The sequence below is a fragment of the Ascidia mentula genome, chromosome 2 (assembly GCF_947561715.1).
Source record: "Ascidia mentula chromosome 2, kaAscMent1.1, whole genome shotgun sequence".
In the NCBI taxonomy this organism is placed as follows: domain Eukaryota; kingdom Metazoa; phylum Chordata; class Ascidiacea; order Phlebobranchia; family Ascidiidae; genus Ascidia; species Ascidia mentula.
This window is the reverse complement of record NC_138567.1, coordinates 16,912,792-16,934,213: the sequence shown is the minus strand read 5'-3', so window position 1 is coordinate 16,934,213 and position 21,422 is coordinate 16,912,792. Positions and strand designations below refer to the sequence as shown.

At 38.0% G+C, this 21,422-nt stretch overlaps 3 protein-coding genes across 5 annotated transcripts in view; 1 reads left to right on the top strand and 2 right to left on the bottom strand.

Annotated features, from left to right (window-relative positions):
- Window positions 1-645: 645 nt before the first annotated feature.
- LOC145890451 (nucleoporin NUP35-like) lies at window positions 646-2,129 on the bottom strand. The gene is made up of 3 exons (XM_082981529.1): window positions 1,113-2,129; window positions 811-953; window positions 646-761 (listed from the first exon to the last, which is right to left on the bottom strand). Exon 1 carries the CDS (start codon window positions 2,097-2,099, stop codon window positions 1,161-1,163), a length of 939 nt encoding a protein of 312 aa, XP_082837655.1. The 5' UTR covers window positions 2,100-2,129; the 3' UTR covers window positions 646-761; window positions 811-953; window positions 1,113-1,160.
- A 1,705-nt stretch (window positions 2,130-3,834) lies between these two features.
- The window catches only part of LOC145890425 (uncharacterized), a 40,066-nt gene continuing 22,478 nt past the window's right edge, over window positions 3,835-21,422 (top strand). Inside the window, exons 1-6 of one of the 3 annotated variants that reach the window (XM_082981466.1) lie at window positions 3,835-3,991; window positions 4,854-4,932; window positions 6,971-7,095; window positions 7,344-7,453; window positions 11,082-11,164; window positions 11,826-11,908. In XM_082981466.1, the coding sequence (XP_082837592.1) occupies window positions 3,878-3,991; window positions 4,854-4,932; window positions 6,971-7,095; window positions 7,344-7,453; window positions 11,082-11,164; window positions 11,826-11,908 (594 nt within the window). In that variant the 5' untranslated portion in view covers window positions 3,835-3,877. Of the gene's footprint in view, window positions 3,992-4,853; window positions 4,933-6,970; window positions 7,096-7,343; window positions 7,454-7,664; window positions 8,715-8,739; window positions 9,322-11,081; window positions 11,165-11,825; window positions 11,909-21,422 lie in introns of those variants that run through there. The other 2 variants (XM_082981467.1, XM_082981468.1) reach the window with 2 other exon arrangements.
- Window positions 15,813-21,422, bottom strand: part of LOC145890420 (protein NLRC5-like) — a 327,828-nt gene continuing 322,218 nt past the window's right edge. The window contains exon 30 of the transcript XR_014399557.1: window positions 15,813-15,828. The gene's annotated coding sequence lies outside the window, so the exon portion shown is untranslated. The remainder of the gene's footprint in view (window positions 15,829-21,422) is intronic.

The window sequence follows — 21,422 nt, the reverse complement described above, 5'->3', positions numbered from 1 at the left end:
CAACAGGTTAAGATTGCTGAGCAAAAAATCTGTTTGTAAGTCATTTCCAGCCTTTTGCTTTGTTAGGGTGCTTAATATGGATTGTTTCGAATTTGGCTTGACATAATTTGAAGAAAAGTGTAGCAATGGTATATTAACCTTAGCATCAGGTGCATTTAATAAAGAAAGCTTGGAGCTAGATTCCCCATTGCCATGATTGTCTTTATACAGAGACAGACTTTTGATAAGCTGCCTTTTACCACCCCACACAATACTACTTTCATTTGATTCAGGATTGTAGTCAGGGTCATCATCAAATACTTTCACGGTTTTGGTTTGCTTTAAAGCAATCGTTGTAGATTTGCCTGATATTTCTGAAGTTTTGTTTTTGTTTGGGGAATTGCGTTTCTTTGACGTTGACTTTTTGCCTGTCGTTGGTGCCATTGATTTGACTCGTTCGAACAAAGCGTCTGCAATTTTGTTTAGCGCTTCTTCCTCAGAAGGTGTGACCATGGTGTAAGGTTCTTTGCTTTCTTGATTAGTCATGTCAGTCATAAAACCGGACAGTTCAGGAGAAATTAAGAGTTCCTCAATGGCATCTGCAACTGATTTGTACCTTCCTTCTTTAGTGTACTTGTGCAGAGCAATCATGGCTCTTTTCACGGCAGCTGGCGAGTCAACTGATGTCGGCTTTGCCAACATCTGATGAAGGACTGGTGGATTCATGAAGCGGTATTTTGTCACCAATAACTTATCACGCATTAGGAGAGAATCAATGGCATCTGCGAGTGTGTTATGCTCAAAACAAAACCACTGGAATTTTTCAATTACTTCAACTGGTGCATATCCAAAATTATACAGAGTAGTGTTCAAATTATTCCCACTTTTTTCAGGTTTAATTGGAAATTCTTCTGTTGTATCATCCTCTTGTTCTAGATTGGTTTCTGTCATGACAACCATTTTACCTAAAGTACCTGAAACCAATGAAAAACAGAATAAATTTTACATACTTCCATAGTTCTCTTCATTGCTTACCACTTAAAATGAACCATTAAAAATAAATTTGCACAAAATGATTTGTTACAAATAAATATATCAACAGAGTTCATTTCTTTCATTGTGTTTATGCAAACCTTTGTATATTTTCCTATCCAAGCATTTTTTACATAAAAAAACATAAATCAGCCAAAAAAGAAGTCCATTGCTTTTGTAATTACAGTGCTTGATTTTTGTGGAGTTGAATTTCCAACTTGTGGACTTGGCGAATGTACGGATGCTGAGAGATTTCTTATCTGTATTGGCCTTCGGTTTGGAATTGAGGGAGACGTAATGGACAGCATGCTATCTTCCAGTATATGTTTGTCCTCATTGTTTGGGGGACCTTTACAAGGCATAACACCAAGCATCATATTGTCACCCAAAACTTTTCCATTCCGACTTAAAGCCTTTTTAGCTTGAAGCAAAGTCTCATACTGAATGTGAACCCAGTTTCCATTATCAGCAGCAACATGGTATGACAAAATTGTTCCAAACTGTGAAAACTGTTTAAGAATTAGTGACATTTGCTGTGGGGGGAAACCAAAAACAGTCACCCATGCACTTGTAATAGCGGTTGGTGTTTGAAATCCATCTGGTGACATTCCATCAAGACTGGATGCCGTCATCAAGCCAGAGTGAGTGCGATCTAAACCAGTTCTTGTAGGAGAAATATTTTTGGGTGGTGAAAATATTTTTATACTGGACCCGTATGTAATGTTGCTTTTATGTCCTGCCTGTCTTTCAAGCATTGCCATTTCATCACTTAAACTTGCCAAAGGAGGGGCTCCACCCTTTTCCTTCAAATGACTCTCACCACCGTTGCTAAGCATCTTGAATCGATCTTCATGTCTTTGACCAAAAGAACGTCCTGTGGATTTAGTGCCAAAGATTGGGGATGTAGCTTGTTGGTGTTTCTGCCCAGACAATGATTGGTTTAGGGATTGTGGGGGACTGCCCTGGGCAAGGTTTCCCATCAAAAAGCCAGGCAAAAATTGATGTCCATGCCCTGGTTGGTGTGAAGGGGGTGTTGTAACACTAGATCCTATTGGAGAACCAAGGTTCATCGGTTCTGCAGAATCCATTAAATTTTCACGAAGTACAAGCTGCAAACTAAAACTAAAATAAAACAAAAATATCATCCATACATAACCAGATATTTTAGCATTATAAGCATGGCACAAGCTAAACCGTATCCATATAGCAAAGTTTGTAATTTGCACAGGCTATTGGTAAGTTTTCAAAAAGGTTCATGAAAATTTTTCCAATTTGGAACAGTAGCAAACAGGGGAGTCAAACAGCCCATAGGTAATATCTGTTTAGTGCTTCTCCACATAAGTTTTTTGACTACATTAAGACTTGAACAACAAAAAAATTGTAGTGACTTGAAAGTTAAACAAATTACGCAATATAATATACAGTGCTACAAGTAAATTGTATTCATAAATTTCAATTATATCATCATTCTTTGCAAAATGCCTGCCCCATATGTTCTTGTTATTTAAATACGAACCACAGAATTATATTAGTTACATGTCCCTGCTCAACACCCAGATTGGAAAGTTTGTTATTTGTACACGGGATTCAACAGTCGTTAATTGCATGGAAGATCGCGACGTTTTGTTTTTATTTTTGCTCAACGCCAGTGATTCCCAGACTTTTCCATCCGAATAGTGATGACATCATAAATTCACATATTGGTCACCAAAAACACACCCACCACTTATATTTACCAATAGCGACATAATTTTATTATGATGTCATTTTGATGTAGTAAATTTGACAGTGTTTTTGTTTCTAATAAAAAAATTTAGCCCAACAACAATGTGTGAAACATATAGGATTTAAAGCAGATTTAGTTAAAAATGTAAAAAAGTATTTACTGTTCGGCCGAATCCGAATATTCAGATTCTGTTTGCCACATCCATCAGTGTGGCATAAAATGCACATTGTAATGTGTAACAGCCCTATAAAGTCCTCTTCCTACATGACTAGCTTAAATGCCTTACAAACGTGTGAAACCAGAATAAAAGTTATTATGCACAATGTGTAATTTGAAGTTCTCCTACTTCAGCCCAGAAAGTCGACTTACGTAAAGTGCTCGCGTACCACCTGGAAGACCAGTCTGGTCGAATCGTAAAAAAATGAGAAGCAACTGACAATAAACAAAAAAAACAAACATAAAAACAAGCAAACTGTCCGCCAAGAAAGATGACCCACTAGATGGCAGTACATATACAGAAGTTTTGTTCCAAGTCTTTTCAAGGAAAAACAAAAGGTTGTAGCGAGTGCAATTATTTGTTAAAAGCATCATTTTATTTGATTTTGATATTGGTTTCAAAATTGAAATCAGCTACATCTACATATTGCTGTTGCGTTTGGAGACTTTTCGATATTTCAAATACAATGTGTAGCGAACACAGTACATGCATTCAATACAAAACTTCTTACTTTTGCCTAAATTGTCTTACTGTACATTTAAATGCGCAATACTTTCTGCTAATACTTGGCGATTCTACCAAGCCATAGAAAACTAAACACCTTTCACAGCACAGATCTGTACAAGTTTCTAATCAGGGATATCCCCGTATTTGATCTTGGGTCACTCTTCCTGCAATGCAGTAATGCGGTAGTTTTTTATTCTTGCGGAAGTGCGCGGTTGCGTTTTATTGTATTTATCCAAACTGAAGATACTGGCTAAATAACATTATTTTGTACCAGACAGTGTTGGTCGAACCAAAAGTTTATCTTAAAACCCTTTTTTATTCATTTTCTGAACCTTTAGTTGAAATGTAAATTATTCAATTTTTTTTTAGATATTTATCTTTTCATTATTTAAGAAATTGTAGCATGTACTGAAACAATGAAAAACCCTTGTTTCATGTTGACTGGCTTTGAAAAGGAAGAACGTCTTTATCTTATCAATATTATAAAGCAGATGAATGGAGTATTTATATATAATCCAGCTGATTCCCAGGTAATTGTTGTAACCATTTTTGATGTAGGTTACAGGACTGTGTATATGGGAACCTTCAAACTTATGTGATGCTTCTCTTATTTTAAAAGTCAGATTGAAATGGGTTTATATATACAAGCTCTGCTAGAAATGCTACACATACTGATTAATACTAATAAATATTCAATCACAATTGGTATAGATGCCAAATGAAAATTGTGTAGTATTGTCATGAAATAAAACTTAAAAGCATTGTTTTAGCATTATTATTATTTTTAAAAGTAGCAGTGTCATGGTATCAAGTATGCATATATACGATGTACCAGTCTGCAGAATATGGCAGTTTCCAATGAGATCTTGCGCGTCCAAGACTAATCTTCCCACATGTTTGCGTGCATGACCCCTAAGCTCTTCGTAAATTTGGCTCAAAGGTTATTATTGAATATATATCTTCAATCATTTTTCTGAAAAATATATTTAGCAGCGTAATGTAATATTGCATTGAGGTCTGTCCACTAGTTTAGATTTACTAAAGGCAGATGAAATGTTGGTCACAATAAAATCCAAGTAACTAAATGCCAGAAGGACAGTTCTTTTTAAAAAAAGCCACTAGTTCTTTGGAACACGTTAAGAACTAACGGTAATAAGATTTTCTGAAATAAGAAACATAAAAAGTTATTAATTAAATACATGTGGTTCTACTTCAGCTTCAATGTCAGTATACTTTATATATATATATATATATGTGTGTGTGTGTGTGTGTGTGTGTGTGTGTGTGTGTGTGTGTATTGAGACATTTAGCATAAATTTGCTAATGTTTATCTATGGGAAAAATTATTGCAGGATATTGGCCTAGTAAAATAAAACTTATTTTAATTTTTAGGCATTTCTTCCAGGTTGCACTCACATGATTGCAAAGAGACCTTGCAAAAGCTTAAAGTTTTTATCAGCTGTTGCTTCAGGTATGTTCAAAGTTCAACTAACATCAAGTTTCAAAAGTTACAAAAATATTAGCTGCACTGTCTTGACCCATCAGGTCTGATCATCGCAGCTGGCAAAGATCATTGTTTTGCTTGTTATATAGCCAGGTGATTTTGCTGTGAAAACACTTCATTGGGTACCAAACTAGATGCAAACTATCAGACTCTAGGGCTGTTATCAAATACTGGTTGTTAAAATTATCAAACAACGAATAATTTTTTACCTTTTGAATCAAATAATCCAACAAATGAAATAAAAGTAAAATTGCTGTAAATAAATGCACATAAAGCAAAACATTTAAAAAAGAAATTAAAATTAGGCACAGTTGTGGCAGAGTGTGAATTCTTTAAGAATTAATTTATGTTAGTCCAAGTTTAAGGCCAAACCAAACCCTAAAAGTGTCAGCTCACTTTGTATGTGTAGGAAGGGGGGTAGACATGTCTTAACACTAAAAATTACCAACAGTCAAAGAATTGTCTCAAACTTGAATGTAATATGTGCAGAACCGATAAAGGATCATTTGGGGCCCTAAGTAAGTTTAAATTTCTTCACTCCATCCAACCACTTTGGATCCAGACACTGCTGAATTTTATTGATGACATTGGCAGGCTTTGGTCTGGTGCATTTCATCTGGTATCAAAAAGGGTGTATATATATAATGTGTCACACTGTTCTGTGCCTGGATATTGGCCAAAGATAGAGTCAACTGCCAAGTAGAAATTCTTTGAGCAAAATTAAGTTTGTGTCGACATTGATGTTGTAAGTTTGCCCTTGTTCATTATAGTTTATTTTGAAAGTAAAATACCTACACAGAGTTTTTCAAGATTTGGCTTGTAACCATTTTGTTACCGTTATGACATCAAATTTTTGTTTGTTTGATAACAGCCCTCCTAGAGTTGAACTACTTTAGAACAATGTAGTATAATAATGTGATTGCTGTTTCTATGTATTTTTTTTCATACTGCAATTAAAAAATGAATAAACTAAATTATTGCAGTGTTATTTCACTGAACATATCAGTAAAAACTTAAAAAAAGGGTAGACAAATTAGTTTTAGAGGTCCTGGTAGTACTGTGGTACAAAGAAATGCTTGGTCTTTGTTTTTTGATGTCAGAGACATTTTGAATTTATTATCTGCACACACAGACTGAATGAAAATTGCAACAAACAATTTTTTTGCTATGCTTTGCCTCATTTTTATACCCACACATATCTTAATAAAAGGGTTTTTTGTTACGTTTCGTTTGATAAGTGCATGGGAATTGGAAATAATGGCTGACATTTCGCATCAGATTCCATTGGTGGTTTAGTTAATAAGAAAAATCATAACCAGATGCAGCTTCCGCCTCACCCCACAATATTTTGTCCACCTTGTCGGCTTTTTTCCTGGCTTTTAATCAGGCAATTTTGTAAACATTGACCAACGAAACATGTGTCCTCCCTTTTCCTCATAAATTGGGACAAACATCAAACCACTGTTTTTGAAACTAAGTAATATGTGAACTGTCAGGTAATCTAGAACAAGTTCGTCTTGTCAATGCCACTTTGCAAGTGCTGTGTTGCAAACGTTGTTACATTATATGCACGCAGCTGTATGTATTTTCCATTTTTTGAATGTTAATGTCATCTTTTTTCTCTGCTACTTGGAGACAAAAGCACTCACTAGATATATAGGCAATCTGTGCAAATATCACGCATGGCACAGACCAACAATGGGTGGAAGCTTCTACTAAACCACATTCGTTGACGTTAAACGTTGACACCCGATTTTTTATATCCTTGGCATTGTGAAACCGAAGCTAGCTGTAAATAACGATCTGTCAAGCACGAAGTTTAATCCCCTGACAAGTAAACAAGGCCCTTAACGGCTCGACGAGTAAAGAGTGGGGACGTTGAAACGTCGGGGTTAATCCCTCGGTCTGATCTCGACGCGTATCTACGAGTTAAAAAAATCATCCCTCAGCCCTGGGGAGGACCAATTAGATTAATTCTTTTTGACTCGGCCCGTTTTTGTCGCAGGGAAATGGATTTTGACGAGCGACTACTTGACTCACAGTAAAACACAGGGACGCTGGGTGGACGAGGAAGAATATGAATGGGTGTCAAACCAAAGTTCGCCTGGGGAAGCGGTTGAACTATTCGAGGTCAGGTTCGAACTGTTTTCAGCTGTGATGTCTGATTATGAATTTAGGACAAGTTTCCGCTTTGAAAGACAGACAATTGCCAAATGGTCAAGATTGTCGTTGGTGGAAGTTACATAAATTGTCACATAAAATTTGTAATGTTATCACAGCGAAATATGCTTCTATTTAATTGAGGTTTAGGTTTAATTAGGGTGGCTGTTAACTAAACTTTCATTGCAATACAAAGGTTTAAATATGTGTTGTTGCAGGCACCAAGACGATGGCGAAACAAGCTTACAGTTCAAAATGCGAAGCCGCCATTTTGCGGATGGCGTGTTGGTTTGGAAGCTCCCAGGGCGGACGTGTCCACTTACAAAAGGTTAGTGTGTGCACTTTAACTAAGAACTGAGGCTCAGTAGTTGTTGCAGTGCTATGATTATTTTGCTTGCACAAACCATTTTCACGATATGCGTAAATTACATTAGACTCGGCCACTTGACCACTGACCTGTAAAGCAAACTTTTAGTTGATTTTTGCTCCAAAGGTCATTTACCTATCGCCAGTCAGCGACAAACATATATTTAGAATTGTTGTGACGCCCGCAAAGCCAAGTCCATCAGCGGGCTGACTTAAACGTCTCGCTTTCTAGCGTCCCGTAAAAGTTATTTTTACTAATCCCTTTTGACCCTTAGACCACAGAAAGCCAGCCAGTCTGAAATTCACCTTGAACAATAAGTTTCCAAGCGATAGTGATCAGCAAACAGCATCAGATACCTACTTAACTAACTTGAGTTTCTAAATTTGGTTCAGGAAAATATGTGGCTTTTTGAAATAAAATTTTTAGTTTTAGGTGTTTCCAAAACTATTTCTAGTCGTTTTTGCTGTGAAAGGTCTGACACAAGTTGTCGCAAATGTAGTCTCAAATACTCAAGCGGCCATGTTTGTTATGGTTTATTTTTAATTACGTTTTCTTTTTTACATGACAACTGACATATTTTTCGAACAAAGTCTATGAAATTTGCGCTGATGTGACAAACGAGATGATATGTGATTAGGCCAAGTATGTTGTTGTTGTGGTGTCTAAGTCCTAGTTTCCCTTTCTTCCGAATGTTTCCTGATAGAGGCTTACCATGCAGAAATGTAACAGCTACATTTTGTGTGGTATAAACGTATAGCCTTGATATAACACTTAAGTGTGGAAGGCTTAAATATAACATTTGTTTCACAAATCCCACTTAAGTCCGCGTAGGCCAAACTAATCTCAAATTAACGCGTCGGCCTAGCTACGGTGTAGAGCTTGCGTTGTCGGGGGTGATTTTTCATCTGGGCACAAAAGCCGAGCTGTCAGTATGAGTTTACCGCGAAAACCACTTTGTCGTCCAGTTAAACAAGTAGTTAATCACGACTATGGGGTTGAATTCTGTTCTGCATTCTTGCTGTTACGCCTGTTTTCAGAAAGAGGATAATTTCTTCGGCTTGGATTTTTATTCACTTTTTTTTCGTTGACTTCTTGAAAACGTTGCGACCGCAGATGATGAACAAAAACAGTGACGTCATGAGGTCATTAAGTTCCCAGATTCCTAAACTTTTTCAGGAATTTTTTTAATGCGTTATTGCACATGGTGCATGTGTTTTCAAAGGTTTGTGCTTTTAGTAACAGCTAAATATTAACAATATCTGTGAAATTGATATGCGGCTGACACCTTTGTTTAATCAAATTTGTTTAGTTTCTTTACCTTTCATGAAAGAACGCATTTTACAAATGTTGATTGCTTCTGAAGGATAAATGCCGCAATTAAACAGCCAAAAGATGTTGTGAGCTTAAGATTAATTTGGGTTGCTGGATGGAAATTTATTAGCAAACGGCTTCATACTCGTTTATTTTTGTTTTTGCTGACGTATTTTTAATTTGTATTGTGCATCCTACCAACAAGTTCCAATAATAAATGCAGTTGTTAGCCTGTTAGTGTAAAAGTGCATGAAGGTTTTATTCTGGTCTAATCGCCTATAATCCAGTACTAGTTCAAAAGGTATCAAGGTAACTGATTAATGTAGACTGTAACGTTCAATAGTGTTTGGGAAATAATGACAACAATCATTAGCAAAATTGCAACTAAATCAAACGATGTTGTGTGCAACAATTATGCACCGCAGTGACTGGAAACATGGAAATGTATCTTGTATTGTGATATCATCAACAATAAAATTGATTCAGGATGGAAGTGAGTCTTGTGCATTATAATTGATGTAAGTGAAACTCTTTCTGAGACGGAAATACATAAAACTTGAAATTGTATAACAACCTGATAACACTGCATTTATCACTTGGTATTTTTCCTTATCTGTGCTTGTGACTTGTTTTGTGATCTTGTTCTTGTGTTTGCCGACATTAGTTCAACATATTTAAGGCCTATCAGTCCTCCGATTTGTTTAATTTGGGGCAGGTCAGTGTTACAATTTCGCTGATTTTCGTCCTTGCTAAATCTTATAAAGCCTATTCGCCTTGTTGCAATGGCAGTGCTTTGGGCAATGCTTTTGTCTTACTTTGAATACCGAACAAATTACTTGTATGACAAGGTGGCAATTCAATGAGAAATTCTTGTTCACGTGAAATAGTTGTGAAATTTTGAAACTAGTTGGTTGATATGATGTTTGTGTCGGCCATTTTGTGCTAGACAACATTTCTAAAATGCACACTAATTTTCATCAATGCGATAATCCTATGACGTTATATGGAATAATTGCATTTGTAACGTAATAAAAAAGTATCTGCGTGTGTATTACGTTACGATGTGTCAGCAGTCCAAGGAATGTCAGAATCCAAGTTTACTTGCTTAGGCACCTGCGCAGTGTTTAAACAGCTACCGGCCTTTCGACTTTGTTTGCTCTTCTCTATCGATCACTTGTTCTACTCGTAAAACGTCGTACAGACATGGTTCAATGTTGGTTGTACTTGAGATGTTTCTACAGATTGTTGCTGATGTTGTCAGGCATAATATTATTAGTGATTACTCTGCCGGAAATTTTTCGTAATTCTTTTGCTGACTTTACGCGAACTAATTGATATACAAGAAGGTGTTTACATTGTTGTAATTTTATGTAGAGTATTGGTGTGATACATTTTTAGCACAACTAACGACCCGGTGTCAAAAGATACTTTAATCACGGCAAGATATACAACGTGATTAAGTTATGAACATGTTATCAAGAGTGCATGTGACATTGTGGGGTATGAGAACGTGCTTGGAAATGTTTTTTGAAATATTGCCTACTGAATTTTCACCGTTTGACTTAAATACAATAAAAGCCACGCACAGCACATCTATTCGTTGACAATCTAATTTTTACGCTTGTAATATTTCTGTGAAATTTTGTAGTATATATACAGCAGAACTCGGTTAAAACGGATTCGATTTGTCTCACAAATTTGTCGGATTAACCATGCAAAGTTCTGGATTGTACGAAGACCTTTGTACGAGCCTGACGCTGTGTAGATAGTAGGATAGCCGTTAAAATTCGCCTTAATAAAGCACTTCAACACGTGATTCTATCTAAACTTGAAATAAAAGTTTTGGGCAAATTAACTGTTACATAATAAGCGCAGTAATAATGCCTGTTAGTGAGTGTATGTAACAATATTGTGGAGAACATTGCAGTTTAATCAGGAATCTAATTGTTAGTAGTCGGTATGAATGAACGTAACTTTTGTTGTACGAATGCAAGGTTGAAGCAGGAAAATCCAACCAAATCTGGATTACAAGATGTACAGAATAAACTTTTATCCAGAATTGGCGATAAAAATCTCCAAATTATCCGGAGCTTTAAATCATTTGTTCCTTTAATTTCGTCGGAATTGAGGGGATTAATCGAGGTGTACCATTTACACCTTGTTGAAGTTTTTGTTTGAAAGTTGTTACAAAATTTCGTGCGAATTAGGCGCAATATGAAATACACCGCATCCGGTTTAATCAAATATTGATGTATTGTCATATTTTTTCTACTGACAGGTTGGTGGAGATCGGAGGTGGATTGGCAAACCCCGTACAAGAAGACAGAGTTCAGTCATACACACATATCCTCGTCCATCCAAGTACGTATTTAATTGGTGCGTGATGTCAAAGGTTTAAACTCAACTCCTAGTACCATTGCATTATCAAACATTGGACGGTTTGTACTTTTCCTTCAATGAATCATGTGGTTAATAAATAAAAACTGGATCAAAAAACCAAAGGCCCCTGGCAGGCTGTCGATCGCACACCGTATCAATAATTATATATTAAAATGTGGCATTTTTTGGTGGTAGTTCCTTTACTTATGGCGGAAACAATGTATACAGTTGTGCGCGCCTTCCTTGCGATGCCAATTTAATTACGTTTGAGCGTTGATAAAGCGCTAACACCCTAGGATGTTTGTAATTAATAAGTAATTTTTCAATAAGATGCACATGAATTTCTCGTCGAAGCAGTTGTAAATGACGTCAGGTTTACTCTGTGCAAAGAAATGACGTCATTTCGCTTCACGTTTCAAACTTCAAACAGAAGAAATGTAGCCTCTTGACGCGAAAACACGCAAATATTAAAGTTATAAATTTCAGGTTTGAGAAAAATATATCTCCTGGGTCTCAGAGAATCTGACCCAGCAATTGTTGAATCTCTACTCTGCTGTAAATCTTAATATTTATTCTTTTACCATCATAAATGTGTTAAAAACGTCGGAATTTACAGGGTCCATGGCATTTATTTACATTTTAGAACACAAAAGACGAGTGCGTCACCTCCACGATGCCGGAATCCCCTGCCTTCCCATTGACTACATCGCCCAGTACTTGCTGGAGGTTAGTTTTTTTACTCCCGTTGTTGTTGAACTCCTTGCTTTCTACAAGATTCGCGTTTCAAGTTAAAGTTTGTGGATTTTAAGCTGGTATTAGTGATCATTAATCGATTTATCTGTTTATTTGAGAGATGTGACATTATAAAAAACGTTTAGTTGGATTTACTATATAGTTTAAACTCTTGCTATTATAATGCCTAACTTGTCATTGAGAGGTTTTGCGTATAGTGGCTTAATAGTAGACACAATGACCAGTTATATTTAGTATTTTTGTTTGCTTGTACTAAACCTCTTGTAATTACATTGTAACGGATTTGACATTTTGTGACAAACAAAAGGTTTGTCTTTCACGAAATCACTATATTTTGAGAGAACATGTTACAACTTCATTGTTAAGTGCGGGCAACACGACCTTCTTAAATAATTCACGCCATCGCTTATTACATTGAATAATTCATAGTTAAATGTAAGAATCACTCTGTCCCTTCTGGCGGCACTTTTTCCGTTTGCCATGTTTAATTGCAATCTGGTGTGTGTTTTCGTTTTGAGTAAATTTGTTATCAACATGTTATACATACAGAGAAGAAAGTTCTGACTCAAAAGAAATTTCTTTTTTGCAAATCTTGCGACATATTTTCAGTTAAATCAATGGTTTCGCCATGATGTGTACCTACTCTCAGGGATGCGTTGAAAATGCTGGATAGTGTTTTAGTTCGTTTAACTCATGACGTAATTTTGTCTGTGTCTGTTTAAAATATTATCACAAAAACCAACGTCGCTGTACGATCAGGCTTATTCAAACCGCGTGGAGGCGCAAAAGATGACCATTTCGTCACGTGCTTTCTTCGTCGTTGTTTCCCGCCAATTTCATTCCCGGTCTTTCGAGCATGTGAGAAAGCAATGCTTGTTGTGGTTTATCGCATTGCTTTCCCATTACCTCAGCAGTTAGTGGCGACATTGGCACGACCTGTTATTGTGCCGGTTGTCGTCGGGCAGCCACGGGGACGTCTAGACGCCGGCGAGTCGACTGCTACGTGATCACACATTATTCATTTGCGGAGACGATGGCCGGTGTCGGTTTTCAATTAAGTGCGGACGAATTTAGTTGATCTCAGCCAAGTCAAAGCGAATGATTTCGTGTTGATTTTTTATGTTTTGTGAGTGGAAAAAATTGCTGCTGGAACAAGTTTGTGCAATTGCACTACATAAAAATGCTGCGAAACACGTTTGTTGTCACAAGCATATTACTTTTTTATTCGTCTGCATTGGGTTTTAGAAAAATAATTTCACGGCTCTGCAATCAAAACATTGAAACGCAAGACAATCAAAAGCATTTTAGTAAAATGGCCAAATTCCTTTCATATGCTGAACTTTCTGCTCCATTTGTAGTCTGGATGAAGTCTCTGGAAATATTTTTGGGTCGGTTTTGTGAAACTACAAAAATATCCCCTTTTATAGTCCGAACTCAAACTGACGTGTAGACTTTAGAAAATCCACCGAAATCCGAAAAGCTGTCGGATGGCATGCTCCATAAATCGTGGCTTTTGTAGCTTTGACTTCGCGACAAAAGTGCCAGGCCAGGCCCTTCCACGGGGATTAAATTCGCAAATTGGGCGTGCCGTCAACACAGTGGTCTCGTATTTTTTGCCACTTCGCTGTGAAGTTCCACTTCCTGTGTTGATGAAGGTCTGTTGTGGATTTTGCGACAGTAGACTAATATTGGTCTGCAACTGGTGGCGTGTCAAGGGAAAAATGAGTCTTGGTTTCATATTTTAAGTAACCGCGCACCTCCCACCCTCACATGTGAATTATTTTCTTGAAATTGGGCAACTTGGGCAAGCGATCTTTGGTCACCTCACGCCCAGTGATAAGATGACTGGAAGGAATCTGCAATATATTGTGCGAACAAACTTGTTGGAAAAAAACGTTCGTATTGTTTATGTTTTATTCCATAAACTCTCAATTGTTTTCTGTTTTGTCGAAAAAAGTAACTTATGGTCGCATTGTTTCTTTTCTATATTTGTGATATCGCTCAAATTCTTCTTGGTGGTAAACATAAAGTTAATACCGCCCTCTTACGTAATAAATAAAAAAATATTTTCTCGATAAAATCACTTAGACCAACGAATAGACTTTGTTGATTGATAAACGTCCATTCTCCTCGAACTATATTGATACCAAGAACCCTTACTCCCAAAAACAAATAGATTTTCGTTGAAATTTTTTTGGTTAAATATTTCTTGATTGAATTTGTTGCAATTCTGTAAATTTTGCATTACTTTGTTGCATTTGCTGTAAGGATCGGTAAAAACAAAACGCAACTGTACACCCTGAAATTGCAAAAACGGTTCAAATCTGACTATTGTGTTCTGCATGTTTAGCTTTTAGAAACCTAAATTTTTAAGATAAAGAATAATAAAACGACTCCTACTCTCTTAAACGTTACAATTAGTTTCCTCATTTCATTAGCCGACATTTTATTTGACTTTCACGCGGTTGCGAGAATTCTTTCCGCGCCCTCATCCGTCTCTCTAATTCATCGTTACACCTTCCACGTTTCCTGTTTCTCATCGGCTCATTTCATTCCCAGTTCATCGGCGGAGCTGGAAATTGGTGGGAAATGTTTCCAAACCTGTCAATTACCCTTTGTAAAGATAAACTTACCGTGAATTGTGTAGTCAAAGTTCGCGTCTTAAATTTCCCTGATCGATTGTTCGCTGGTAACTTGGTGACAGCAGCACACTTTGTCACGGATGTTAAACCACAGGTTTTCCTGATCTCTCAGCACTTGTGGTTAAAAGTGACGTCACCATTTGGTCGTATATTGAAGTAAAAATTTTAAAGGTAAGGGTTAACGCACTCCAGTTCATCATAAATGAATTTATTGGGACGAGTAATGGTTTTATTTCTGTATGTGGAATTGGTTTGATGGCGGATAAGATGAAAGAGGTCAGAATATTCTGCTTTCCACAGACAAGTGCTGTTTCCGTTGTTCGTAAAAACCACTGAAATATATTACGAATCGTTTTTTTGCAAAAATCTGCCTCTAAACGCATTGCAATTTAATTACAGTTTGTATATCTATGGTTGATTGTTTGTAAAAATGTTTTGCCTATACAGAGGTTAATTTTTGTATTGATGGAAGTATGTTAGTTGCCTCCCTTGGAAACATATTTTTTGACAAATGAAGGATATATAATGTAATTCATATGCGTGGAGTCGTTATTTTTAGGAAATTTTTACCATTTGCATAAATTAGCATCCAAGCAATCACGGCAACACTTTCATTTCATAGAATTCTTCATTCTCCGAGCTCAATAATATTTCCTTATCACAATATTTTGCTATTAAATCAATTAAAGATGTTAAGGTTTGTAGATCTCAATCAATAACCTGCCTAACTTCTCTCTGTAATCACGGGACGATTGAAAAGATTTTCCTTTGATATCATCCTATGCCACCTAAACCCACTCCACGATTCCCAACATCGTTTCTAAGAAACATGCGGTCCAATTACGCTCCATTCTTCCTACGTTGTGTGTTCGAACATTTGCAGCGGTTTTGTTGTTTCGATTGTGTTCTGAGAGATGGCCTCCTCATATACAGAGAAATCTTGATGTTGGTGTTTAGTCTGCAGCGGTTGCCATGCGGATTATCACGTCATAATAAACCTATTGATCATTTTGCCAACTTCGGTTGCTATGATGACAAAATGGCCGCCGGTTTCCCGCCAGATTTGGTTTGTTAGTGTGGAATCGCAATTTCATTTTTACTTTATATTCAGCGACTGTGGTGCTTATCCTGCAAGTGTACAGCCATAAAAAAGTGTTTAATTGATGATTGAGTAATTTGTGCCCAAACAGTGAATTTAAGGCGGTAAGCAACTGCGGAAAAGCGGCTACGCAGTGTGGCAATTCAAATTACCTAAACACGCTTAAATAATCTTTTTTCAATCAAATCATTGACCAACGAATCATAGAAATAAATATGTTTGGCGCATTAAACGCGCATACCGCATGGTGAGGGGAATAATATGTTATGGCGGTTTTGACTTGCGTCATTCTCCCCCGTGGTTGAACCGTATTTCTCTCAAGGTCACTCACCCTTGTCAGGTTAGTTTCCCCGAAGATAAATCATGCATATCCGTAACTTTATTGTGTAAGACGGACGGAAGCGCTCTGCTCATGGGACGCTGCAAATGTTTTCGGTGTTTTTTGGGTCGGAACAGGCACAACATGGCTTGCTTTAAATAATCAATTTCGTCGAAAAACTACATGCTTGGTTGTGCTGTTCGTTGGTATCTGCTTTGAACCGGAATACAGACGTATTAACTTACAACCCTACACATTGTCATGGTATCATCATCATAATCTGGATGTACTTTGTTATGCGAATTGTCCTTTCGTATTCATCACATTGCATGGTTATGTTATACAGTTTCAAGCAGTCGACAAAGTTGCATTTTGGGGTTGCGAGAATGTTAATTTTGGGTTTCGTCATTGTCTGCATAGCAATGTGTCCCAACTCACAGTTTGTGTTTCTCTCAACCTTCGCCCAGACTCCTCATTTTTCCTCCAGCCCAATAATGATCTCCGCGGGGAAGCAGTCATTGCCAAAGCCGCAGTCGCCTCACACCGATTTACGAGCTATAATTCCGCCACCAAATGGGATTGCCTCTGGTACGCGTGAATCATATTGCCGAATAATTTCCGATAAACCGGTGTGACCTGTAATGTTCATATTCCTGACACATTGGTCTAGTCATCATATCGATTTTGTGAAGGTTTTGTGTAGTAAATATGCGCTTGTCACTTGTTAAAGCCGACTTGCTTTTGATGTTAAGTGGTAATTTCGTCACGCGGTTTTGCGCAAAGGTTTTGTAGGCATTTGAAAACACTCAGTACTTTTATCGTTTTTAGAGTTTGGAAGAAACAAAAGTTGGTTATTGTGAAAAGTAGTGGTAAGACTCAATATGCCTCCATAATGTATGACGTCATTGATTTATCGGACCGCAGTTTGTTATTTAACGTGGAAGAGTTTTTGCACAAATTTCCATATGCATTGATGGCTTTCGTGAGATTTGACAAAACGGCAAAAGTTTTATGTAAATATGCGCACACAGAACGAAGTTATAAATGCAAGATTTGGTTGATGTGAATATGAGTGCAATAAAGGTGGTTTGGTTTCTTTTGTTAACAAGGATTCAGGAAATCTGCTTTGAAAATGTGGTTGCGTAAACCACCGGCATTACCATATTTTGATTTCTCTGCGCTTTCAGAAAGTGCATTGAAAAAGCAACAAATGGTTTTCTGAATTCTGAAACGTTTTGTCAAATGCAAAAGTGTATGATTTGGGAGTATACGATGTGTTTGATTTGATAGTTACAATAATTAATGGCAATTAGAATTGAGAAAGTAGCAGCCCATTAACGCAATAAACTTCTGTTTTGTGTGTTTATGCGTGAACGTGTCCTGGAGTCCCATGTATACCCACCGTCTTGTTCATTTTCTGCTGGTGACATATGTACCTGTCTCGCCACCGGCGATTTTTGCCATTTTTATGACCGAACCACCTCCAGACATCACCAAGCACTTGTAGCTTTGGGTAATTACCGCCTGTAGATTGTTTCGTGGCCTGTGACTGTCTGCGACAACAGCTTTGGCCTCGTCCGTTCGGCCCAACGGTATGTGATGGTGGTTTATAGAGACCACTGATATATGTGTTTATTCGCATTTGAACGATGACTTTTCGTTTTTCTTGTTTGAAAACTGGCATGTGTTTGCGTAGGTGCCGTTTTGCATTAATTACTCGTGCCGAGCCTCCTTGTACCGATATTGACGACATTTTGTTGCTTGTCGGCCATTTAGCAAATAGTTAATTTTTCACATGTAGTTTTGGTATCATTATGAGCATTTTTCATTTTTGGGCTTGTGTCTAGCATTTGTTGATCCAATACAGTAAACCAACAACGTTTACCCAAATCTGTGCAATTTTTATGCTTACCAACACATTTGCCGTTTCGTCAGGTGCAGATGATTCAAAACAATGCATGCCCTATAAATAAAACGAGTTTTCTCAACCAAACATCGCCACAAGTGTGTTAGTTTGCTTAGATGTTGACTGTAGCGTGGAGTTCGCATTGATTTTTGCGTTGGTCTAACTCATTCATTTGACATGTTCGTAACAACACAACACGGTAGTTCGCTTACGTAATGGTTTGGATTTCCGGTAAGTGCATGAATACGACCGCAAAGAGACGGGAGAGACAAATAAAACGTTTGTAATTCTTCTCAGACCGGGAGCTCATTGTACGGTTCACGTTAATTTTTCGGCGCACTTCATCTTGTGAGAAACCTGAGCCACGTTCTTGTTGTCTCCCCACTCAGCCCTGTGTCGTGCGAAGCGTTCAATTAATCCCCGTTCGTTGACGACGAGACAGTTGCAAGCTGCCTGCGGAAGAGCGCATTGTGATTTCAAGCCCTGTCTGAAAGCGCTAAAACCAACAAGGGTTTTGAACCAGAAAGGTTCCTCAATCCATCAGTCGTGTTATGGCGTGGTCGATCACCGCTGGTGGCTGCTGTCTTGTTTTTTCAACTCATGGAGAAGCTTTTTACGTTCGTGAGCGCAATCGTGGCGGCTCTTAATAGCTTGAAACGCCGTAGCGACACTGTCAGCCCCAGGCCCCCGCCCCTGTCAATTCAACCCCTGCCGCGAAGCCACAACAAAAAACGCGCGAGCTCGAATTTCTCGCTCGGCTATAAGATGGTTTGTCTGGACGAACGTAATGTAATACACATTAGGTAGGTCGAATCTCACAGCGTGTTAGATCCCCGCCATTGTTACGTATTCGAGTTATTGACAGTCGCTCAGACGGCGAAAAGATTTTCTTCATTAAACGTGACTTGAGAGCAGACCAACAGTTTCACAGTAAGTTGGATGGAAGTTAATTGGATTAAAAGGGCGGTAGGTCATGAGACAAGCTGTGTGTTGAAATTTGCACCAAGGTGCGTAACGCATATGTAAATGTGGCAAGTCCATGTGTGGAAGGATGTGCAACATATTATGACTGCTTGAGTATTTGTTTTTTAACAGAACCCTTTTTTGGCGCACGCTTTTTTTTCTGAACATTCCATTAAAATTAAAGACGACGTAATTGATTTCAGTTTAAAGTTGAGCAGATTGAGAAAACATTTTGACAAAAGGCGCGCTGCAAAAAATTACGAGTATTTGTTTTATAACGCACAAAATCTGCCATCCGCTGCATGGTGGTACTAATTTTTTTCTGCTTCGAATAACGGACGGTAACATTGATATTTTTGTTCCGCCAGACAGTCAGGTAATAGTGGTTTCGCAATTAGACTTGCCACATAGGCATTGTGAAGCTCATTTAAAACCGAGTGCTTTGTGCTGGGCTGACCCAGACGCTTCTCCGAAGCTCCAGACGCCGCGTGGTCGGCTTACTACCTGCTCTGTTGCTACGGAATATAATATGGAGATCTGAGTACGGAAGATTGCAATGCTTTGCAACTATGGACGAAAGTTAAACAGGCAATGAATCTGTACAAATTTGCAAAATGTGCTTTTATTTGATGAGTAATGCCATGACAATCCGATGCTCTGCATGCCCCATACCCTAATACTTCCAACCATTTTCTGTTGGGTTAGATCAGGACCCAGCAGTCTTGCGCAGCCCATAGCATGTAGTTAAGTTCGGTAGAAAACTGACGAAGGAAGTGCAGTTGTAATGAAGCATGCTAGCGTTTTACCCACTTGAGTTTAAGTTGTCAGTCAAGGTTTTGCTGGCATGTCGGTCAAGGTCAGCATGAGGTTCGTTTGAACGAGCAAGCCTCTCTGTAACGGCGCCAAACGTTCGTCTTTCTGCATATGGTTGTTTAAAAAAAGAACACAATGAGAAGATAAACAACCAAATCGGAAAGTCGACACGTTCAGTTGCCGAAGAGCGCCTAAATATTCTTTTGTAGTGTCGAGGATTATCCTAGACCTAGAAGGAAGGTATTGATATCCCATGCTGTTAACGCCTCTATTCCTAATCACAAGCACTTGAACAGTAATAATGTATAATCCATATCTTGTCGAATCACAAATAAATTAGTGCTGCAAGATTGCAAGATATGTATATATTGGTCAACATATTTTCAGGTGACAGAAACGTTGTATTAGACTAATTTAAGCAACCAGTTGCATTATGCCTTTCGTGTGTTACTAAGGTTTGTCCGGTGTAAGGTTGGCCTTAATCGATACTAGGATAGAATTGACACGTGTTAATTATACAGTTAGCAATTTTAAATATGACCGGTATATTTAGACTGCCATGAGGGAGTTTGGATTCGTGTTTCAGTCGCTAGCAAATTATATCACGCCACTGGAGGTTTGTTTGCAGGCGTTTGTTAATGTGAAAGTTATTGGCTTAAGGCTGTTGCTGGGCGTGATTGTGGTTAACTGTATTCCCGATGGAGTATGATGTATTACTTAGATATGCAACAGTGGTGGTGGAAGTATTGGATTAGGGATATGTGACATTCCCTTCCCACGTTATGTGTTATATACTGTGATGTTGTATGTTCAGATTCGTAGTGGACATTTCTTACTGCTCTTATCGCTTTCAAATTGTACAGCAAAATACTTAACATGTACATGTAACAGTAAGCAATTTTTATTGTACTGCGCAGTTACTTTTACGTTTGTTCTTTTTGTATCTTTGTTCATCGTTATTTCTGCTGATTTTTCACCTTTGAGTGTGAACCGAATTCGTAGTCATTCGTTTCGCGATTTACTGCGACAAAGAAAATCACAATCGACATTTTGCGGATGGCGCGTTGTGTCCAAAAATGGCGGCGTTAGGTTTCAATCCACCGGGAGTGTCTGCATGAGATTTCCGGCACTCTACAAGCCGCGATCACGTGATACTGCGTCCAGGAAGCAATGGAGTTCATTCAAACGATTGCCAAATTGACTCACACATTTCTAGGTCCAAAGTACTTGCGACCCTAAGTACTTGAGCTTTTCAAAAGCTGCCAGATCTCAATGTTTCCTCGCAGCATTTTCTCGGTTTGTTACATAGTTTAGCGACCGCGTTGTTTTCACGTTTTGTGTCTCTACTGCAAAACACATTCTACTGGCCGTCATACCGACATACCGACATGTTAAATGCGTTGCGCAATTATTGCCTGTCACCAATAATCCGCTTTACCTTGTTTTCTGGTTTTGTTCGAAATGTCGTTTTGTGTGCGGTTGCAATATTCAAGTGTTGCAACTTTGATTTCTTACCTGAAAAACGTTTCTTGGAACAAATATGTTGTTTGTTTTTGTCCAGGTTCGGGACCAGTCTTATTCATTTAACTTACTGTTGATGTCATGGAGATTTGGTGCAATGACTTGCTTTTGTGGTGTCATATTGCGCGATTGTTGACAATAAAATGATGTAAAACTCTCTCATTCAGCATTTTCAGCGGCGAGTCTAATCAGCACTACGCAACCTACAGTTTCTGAATGAAATC

What these genes read in the sequence shown, in the direction of transcription:
- LOC145890451 (XM_082981529.1), bottom strand. Translation starts at nt 2,099, where the DNA reads ATGGATTCTGCAGAACCGATGAACCTTGGTTCTCCAATAGGATCTAGT.